This window comes from Lepisosteus oculatus, chromosome 1 (genome assembly GCF_040954835.1).
Source record: "Lepisosteus oculatus isolate fLepOcu1 chromosome 1, fLepOcu1.hap2, whole genome shotgun sequence".
NCBI lineage: Eukaryota > Metazoa > Chordata > Actinopteri > Semionotiformes > Lepisosteidae > Lepisosteus > Lepisosteus oculatus.
The window spans coordinates 41,155,342-41,163,727 of NC_090696.1; the positions used below are offsets into that span (position 1 = coordinate 41,155,342).

At 35.1% G+C, this 8,386-nt stretch overlaps 1 protein-coding gene across 1 annotated transcript; it reads left to right on the top strand.

Moving 5' to 3' along the window:
- Nucleotides 1-1,176: 1,176 nt before the first annotated feature.
- adra2c (adrenoceptor alpha 2C) lies at nt 1,177-3,539 on the top strand. Its single transcript, XM_015344810.2, has one exon. The coding sequence runs from the start codon at nt 1,609-1,611 to the stop codon at nt 2,890-2,892; it is 1,284 nt and encodes a 427-aa protein (XP_015200296.1). The 5' UTR covers nt 1,177-1,608; the 3' UTR covers nt 2,893-3,539.
- Nucleotides 3,540-8,386: the final 4,847 nt, after the last annotated feature.

Genomic DNA, 8,386 nt, shown 5'->3' on the forward strand with positions numbered 1-8,386 from the left:
TTCAGATAAACTCTGTAAAGGACCAGAACTTCAATGAGACACTTATGAGATATGATTTAAGAAATTACAGAAAAAAAGGTAAGATTATCTGTTTGCATTTCTTTATCCTCTATTGTGAGCATCTAACCCAAATTTAATTTCACTGCAGCGTTCTTCACTATACATGTTGTTTTGTGCTCTTCTTAACCACGGGCGATTTCACTTCTGTACTGTAGTTTTATCTGGAGGTGTCAAGTTATCAAAGTTTCAAGGACGAGTCTGAGTTTAAGCGAACTATCCAATTTTGCAGTCAATACTAGGAAGCAAGGAAACAAACAACCAGCAACACCATTAACAAAAAATATGAAGCTGATTGGTTATACAACTCTTTTCACAAATTGAATTAAGATTCCAATGCTTAAATTCAAAACAAGATACATTCATTGATTTCAAATATTACGTTTGAAAGATAACCTAATATATTATGAAGGTTTAATTGCTTGCAAACCCTAATTAAGTATATTGATTGGTCACTAATAAATAATGCTACAGTAAAATGTGCTTTTATCTTCTAGTGTAATTCAAATGCATAAAGTGTAATATCCACCTAATTGGTGTTGACTAAGGGATTAACTACATGGTGACAACTATGTCTTGTAAAAACTAATCCTTTATAAACCATATGATTTATTTCCCTGTGAGTGTTTTGATCTACGTTCTAATAGAAAATGGTTCATAATCACACCCGCATCGCGCTACATACCGGTTTATACTCCAGTGTTGCAAGAGTGACCTCAAGTGTACAAACTGAATATCGACCTAAAGCCACAAGCAATCTTTGTACACGAGAGCGAAATTCACTAAATTGCCAAACCGGAGATTTACCCTTAATAAATTCGCTGTTTTTTTTTATTTAGACCATATGTATCCTGTATCTATTATTTTGTTAATAAAGCTCGCTTTATACTATGCTATTACCTGAACCCATCGGTAAACTAATGTACAGAACGTTTATCCCCCACAAAACTCTTAAATAAATTAATCTGGTGATTAACATACTAGTGAAATATTTTGTCTAATAACGCTCTTAGATTTACACACGCAAAAGGCAATCCTGCTGTTTTCTTGAGAGTCCTGTTTCTATCTCGGGGGCGGGGCACCATCCAGTTGTTAGTTTTAATGTGAACAGCACGTGGATAATGCAAAGCTGGCAGGACTCTGTGGAGAAGGATGCACAGCTTGAGGGTAGCGGTGGAAGCAAGATCTATCTGCTGAAATAGAGAAAACACTGGAGAAAATGTGGATTTAAAGAAGCCTGATCAACCAACTGAATGAAACAAACATTAAAGAGGATGCATTTACCGAAGGTTATGTTTCTTTTTATATGAATTAAGTTAGATCTCTCTGATGGAGAAAAGAGAGATACTCCTCAAAAATGTAATTTCCCAATAATAAGCAGAAATTAAAAAAAGAAAGAACGTACTGGAACTATATGAAAGCCAGTGATTACCTGCAATGACAAATTGCAAGGCGTATTCGAAACGGAGTGTTACAATGATGTTTCCCGAATAAAAGAATCACACAATTTTGGTTGAAAGGGGAAGAAAGACAGAAAAAAGTTGAAACAAGATGGATTTATTCAATTCCAGCGGGATCAACGTGTCTCATGTAGTCTCAACAAATTTCTCATCCATGGAGAGTCAGTATTCCCTGGCAGCTGTGGCGGGTCTTGCAGCGCTTGTAAGCTTTCTCATTGTATTTACTATTGTAGGGAACGTCTTGGTGGTAATTGCTATATTAACAAGCAGAGCACTAAGAGCGCCACAGAACCTTTTCTTGGTGTCTTTAGCCAGTGCAGACATCCTGGTTGCCACCCTTGTCATGCCGTTTTCTCTGGCAAATGAACTTATGGGATACTGGTTTTTCGGGAGAGCTTGGTGCGACGTTTATTTGGCCTTAGATGTCTTGTTTTGCACTTCGTCGATAGTCCACCTGTGCGCTATCAGTTTAGACAGATACTGGTCAGTAACACAAGCCGTAGAATACAACCTCAAAAGGACTCCCAAAAGGGTGAAATGTATTATAGTAGTTGTTTGGCTCATCTCTGCTGTGATATCTTTCCCACCGCTAATTTCTATGGACAGAAATACGGAGAAAGACAATCATCCGCAGTGTGTGCTTAACGATGAGACGTGGTACATTCTCTCCTCTTGCATAGGATCTTTTTTTGCCCCTTGTATTATAATGATATTAGTGTACATTAGAATATATCAAGTGGCCAAAACCCGAACGAGAAATATGTCGGAAAAAAAACACGGGACAGATGGATCTTCTCAAACTGAGAATGGACTAAGCAGAGGCACCTCTTTAAAAGCAAACGGTGAGAAGGAAAACGGGCACTGCCCAGCAATGCCCAATGAACAAAAAACACGGGAAGAAGATGATATAGACCTGGAGGAAAGCAGCACATCAGATGGCAAAGGGAGAAAAGGTCCAGACTCTGTCTCCAAGAAAGAGAGGAGGAGTAGCAGGAAAAACAGTTCGTTGTCCAAACACTCCAGCCGCATGTCGAGATCTAGCAACAAATCTATAGAATTGTTCTCCTCCAGGCGAAAAAGAAGAAGCACAGCATCTAGAAAGAAAATTTCACAAGCCAGAGAAAAGAGATTCACATTTGTTCTTGCGGTTGTCATGGGTGTTTTTGTGGTCTGTTGGTTCCCATTCTTCTTTAGTTACAGCTTGTATGGGGTTTGCAGGGAGTCCTGTGAGATTAATGAGACATTATTTAAATTTTTCTTTTGGATTGGGTATTGCAACAGCTCTCTAAACCCTGTAATTTATACTATCTTCAACCAAGATTTTCGAAGAGCTTTCCAAAAGATTCTTTGCAAGAAATGGAAAAAATCATTTTAAACTGTTTAAAAACTCCTGCCATCTGTCAACTGTGTATGCTGCTTAAAAATATCACAGTAAATTCTGATTATTTTTGGCCTTGACAATCTACATATTAAGAAAGATGTTTAAACAAATCAGATTTTATATTTTTTAAATACTGTACATCAATGTGAATGGTTAACCCTGCTGTCCTTACTTTAAATCAAACAAACAGAAATGATTTGCTATTAAATGAAACAATCTCTTATACAAATGAATTTCTGAAGGTAATGCTAAATGCCTAAGGGAGCCTTTATATTTCAGATTTTATGCAATGCACATTTGTCTTTGCTCACAGTAGTTCTAAGCATATTCATGTAAGGAGCTTTTGTTCTGTAGTATTAGAAGCCTGGTTTTACATTATTACTAGACTGGTCATGGCTTATAACATCAGCTGTTTAAAAGGCCATTGTGAAAAAAAAAATAGCCAAATAAATGTATGTGTAATTTTGCAAAGGGTAAAGCCTGTTCAGTGATCTCAGGAGATTACAGGTCTCTAGTGCAGAAATGTAACAAAAGGCTGAGATTTAACTGTTTTACTATACAAAGATGTTATTTATTTATTGAAGCTTATTGCGGTTTTACTATTTTGATTGAAAGTGCCATTGAATAAATATTTAAAACTACTTTATGGAAGCATTTTCATTTTTAGGCAATGCTGATTGCCATCCATTTTTTTCATGTTAATAAGCTGTATTGTGGTTGATATTACAGTACGTTTAAAAGACCTTTTATCTAGCAATTTTTAGAATAACATTTAATTTCTTTTAGTGGAGATTTTGAAAAAGGATTTCAGTATACTTGTGTAATATTCTGAACAAACTAGAGAACAACATCATGACAGAATCACTCTTTCTTCCAACACAAGCACACACAAAAGACTACTGTTTGTTGGAGCTCTCTCTCTTTTCACTGCACTGAGAGCCATAGTATTTCATAATAAAATTGTATTATGTCATTTTAAGTCACACTGACTTAGCTTCCTAGATCCCCGCTTATGCACAGCAGAGACAGAGGAAGACAAACATAAGGGGCTCTTTTTATGCCTCCAAAACAAATATTGATCTTTGTAAATTTGCAGTTGATAAGTGAAGTATAATACAGGGACTAGATGATAATAATTAGAATGAGTTACTTCAAAGCCCTGTAACACATCTGAAGTGTACAATTCTGGAAATGACCTCACTTATTGAACAGAATAAACTACTGTGATAAAAAGGAATTTTTATCAATTTGTCCAGGTCGAACTAATTCTGCTACTACTCACTTTCAGTTTCTTTGAGTATGTTTTATTCCTTATGCTTTCAAATATACACTGGGCTCCATGAAGCCATTAGTTCAGATTTTGAATCATGTTGTTTGAGCTTCATTATTACATTCCTACAAGATAGTTTTCTAAAATCCAAATATGTGTTATTAAACTGTGTTATTGTAAACGAATTCCTTCAAAAGCCAAAGAAGTTCATTCCCCACAGGATTTTAATGGTATATACTGTACCAGCTGATCTTGTTTCTGGTTTCTAGGTTAATAAGTAAATATTTAAAATCCTTCAACAGCTTTTAAAATGTTTAGGATGGTCATATCGATCAGTTTAGTGAAATATGTCTTTTTTAGGTCCACCCTGTCTAAGGGGATAAACAACTTTTTCCTTTCATTGCCCTTGTTTTTGGATATTCCCATTAGAATATGAGTCATACTGTACATCAATTGCAAGTAATCAGAGTAATTTGGCATTTCAGTTTACATGCTATAGCATGGAGAGAGATGCTGTTAACTGTAATTACAATTTGGTAACAGTCTGCTACGAGATAAATTGTGTTAAAATCTGTTGCACTATCATGCAACATGAGGCCACCCTTAAGGCCAGGCTACATTGGATGATTCTAACACAGCAAATCCCATGCAACAGAATTGTGCTGCACCCTACCCCATCCATCAGGAGCAATAGTAACCCCATCAAGGAAAAACAGTAAGCAACAGAGTGCAATACAATTGAGTTCCATTGTGCCAGAAGAGATGCTGGCAGTGAAGGGAAAGATAAATGAGAACATGGTATAAATAGATTTTTCTATTATTTTCAGAGTCAATAACATGATGGTTACTATTACAAATAATTACTGCTTAATGCTTTTTCTAATAATAATAAACTACCCAATCAGCAGCGACAAGTTCTAAATGTACTGTATGTAATAAAGAAAGCCTCAACTTTTATTTAGTTTGCATGCACGGTGATTTTGTCCATAAATACAATGTAAATCAATGCAATTTGTATTTTGTACCAGGAGCTAGTGTATCCAAGCTCCTCTCCTCAAACAAGCTTGGATTCTTAGCTTTCTCCTGTCCTTTCAAATCAATATTTTTTTTTCTTACAAACCACTGAGAGCAAGGGTATGTTATAAGGACATTGGCTCATTTTTTTAAAGCAATGTATGTAAATATCGTTGCTCAGAAAATTACATCAATACTGCCCACCCCCATCTATTAATAATTATAAAATGCGTCCTATTAAAACACAATAAAGTGCAGGAAAACTCTACTTAAATAGGGAGAGGTGTGGCAAACAATTCAACAATCCAATTGAACCCCAGGAAAAAGGAAAGTAAAGACAACTAAGCATAAGGAAACTCCAGACTCACACTCCTGTTCAACTACGATACAATTCGTAAGTCATGGACATAGAAGTAAAATAATTAGACACAAGAAACTAGATATGGTTTTTAAAAATATTGGTATGTAGGTTACATTAGACCCCCTGTTAGGCATATCCGCCTACGCATGTAGATTTACTTTTGACGCTACACTTTTCATTACCAAAAACAACAATCTTTTAATAATTTCTCAAAATATGGCAAATGCAAACAATCTCCAATATCTTCTAAACATGACTTCTAAGTTTGTTTTCATAGCAGTGAAAATATTTAATAATAAATTAATAGTGTAATGCTGACAACAGCACTTTAAACAGCAACTGCACAACGGGTGATACAGTATGTCTTTTTACCAGAAAAATCAAAACACAACACCACTGACTATATATCTCAGAACACAAGACAACCTAAGCTTTTCAGAACTGTTTTTCCTAACTAGATACATCAGCATAAAGCAAATAAACCACAGGAATATTCTCACAGGAATATTTATCTCGTATTCAATTTAGAGAATTATATAAATAATTTATCAGTTCTCCGGCAAAATGCTAGCATAAAAGCACATTTTTGCGACAATAAATGTTTTCCTTTACCTTGAAAAACGTTTATAGAAACAATACACATTGCAACAAATATTTTCAGCTGAAGCTCCCTATGCATTCAAATTGACCAGCAATAAAAAAGTTTATCTAATAGGTTAAAACAGCTGACCATTCAGAGACTTAAACGTTCCTCCCTATAACATGCATGCATCGTTTTTTTTATTTTACTAAACCTGTTTCTTATGCTTACTATCCTCTATAGGACTGGCAGTAATTAAATACAGCAGTAAAATAGTAAATAATTGTTAATTTAATTATTTTATTATTTTTACATTTTTTGGAAGGCTGACAAAAAGCAGTCCAGGTACTCCCATTTTTTTATATTTGTTGAATCACTTTCAGATTTTTATCCAAGATAGAAGACATTTTATAGAAGACACAGAAAAACGACATTGACATTCTAGGTGAGCCACATCTTGAGAAATTGTCTTTTGAGGAAAGACAATAAAATGCATCTGTATTTTTGTTTCTGTTTTTCCACTGGATATCTCTTTAGAATGTGTGTACTGAGAAAGGTTCAGACAGGATGTCCAAGGGATTATCAGGCCTTTACTACATGAATGTACACTCCAAAATAATTAAAGATATTTAATGGTACATCCATTCCAGTAGAACATTGACCTTGACTTCCATTTGGGGGAGGGGGCGATAATTGAAGTTCTTGACCCCAGTTATCACCTTTGCTACAGTATGTTTAGCAAACTCTTTCACGTTTTCATGTTTTCATGTATGCAACATATCCCAGTGGTATACAGTATGTTGAGGTTATGATGTTTCTTGTACAACTGATGACAATAATCTCTAAAAATACTTTAGGCTACGCTACTTACCACTACATGATTTTGCAAAATACATTGTGTATGGCTAAATATGTATTATTAGCAACAAATGTCTCATTCTGTATAAATTTCAGTTTACACTTTACAGCTAGCTGCAGTCACTTTTACAGTGCATCATGATTTGATCTAAAGCAGAAACTTTAAAACCGCACACAATTAACATCTCTCTGGAATGTAATGCTGTTTTTGTTTCATCAAATGTTTTATTGGCAATTATCAGCTGGATGGGTTTTACAGTTACAGACATTTCTTCAGTCGTTAATGTTATTGATTGACTGATAAATGTTTTGATTTAGCTTTCAGGATGTTTTTTTAATTGAGTTCAGGGTTTGTGAATGTACAGATTCATAGTGGTACATTTAAAAGCGTTTGTTAGCTAAAGGGTGCCATACAGTGTTATGGTTACAGCATTCATTTACTGTGAGTCAGATGATTCAAATGTACCTACTAAGGAGAAGCTTTTTAAATACAATTATAATCTCATTACAAAGATTAAAGCATCAGATGTTAAAAACTTGTACTGTATATAGGTGTTTCATTGTTTTTGAGGTTACACTATGCATTGCAGTCAAAGGTTTTCATTTTCATACAAGTAGTTAGTATCAGGGCTGCACAGTGGTGCAGTGGTTAACATTGCTGCCTTGTAGTGCCGGGGCTATAGGTTCAGTTCTGGACCTGGCATGGTATCTGTGTGGAGTTTAGATGTTCTCTCCATACTGTATATGCATGGGTTTCCTCCAGCAGCTATGGTATCTTCCCACAGTCCAAAGACAAACTGGTAAGCTAACTGATTTCTGGGAAAATTGTCTTTGGTGCAAATGTGTGTGCGTCTGTGTTGGATGGAGTGGTTAAAAAACATGAAAGGATGTTTAGAATAATAGCTCTACATAAATACATCTCTATTCTTCTTCAGGAAAATGGGAGATGGAGTATATAAAGAGTGAAGTATGACCCACCAAAGTAAAGGCTGGAGTTTATGCATGACAGTGTCAGGTAGCGGACATTCTATAATAGCAGCATTGCCTTCTTCCACCTTGAAATGTTGGGCATTGTTTCATTGTTTCATTGCTTTAGCAACTTAAATGGTTTAATGGTGTTCAAGAATGTGTCAACATGTCTGTTAAAGGCACCATTTACAATGTTTTTTTACCTATTCAGATTATACTGTATATTAGAAATCATTTTACATACAGTAGATCACTCTGTAATTCCAATTAAAATACCATATACTGTAAATAATTAATTTAGTGACCTTAGTCTGTTAAAAAGATTGACGTGTTTTCAAGAATAATTTAATGGTATTTTATGAAGGTCTATTTTGTCATGGTGTGTTGGTGTGATCATACTGTAATAAGCACTGATATGAACCCAAACCTAAATCAC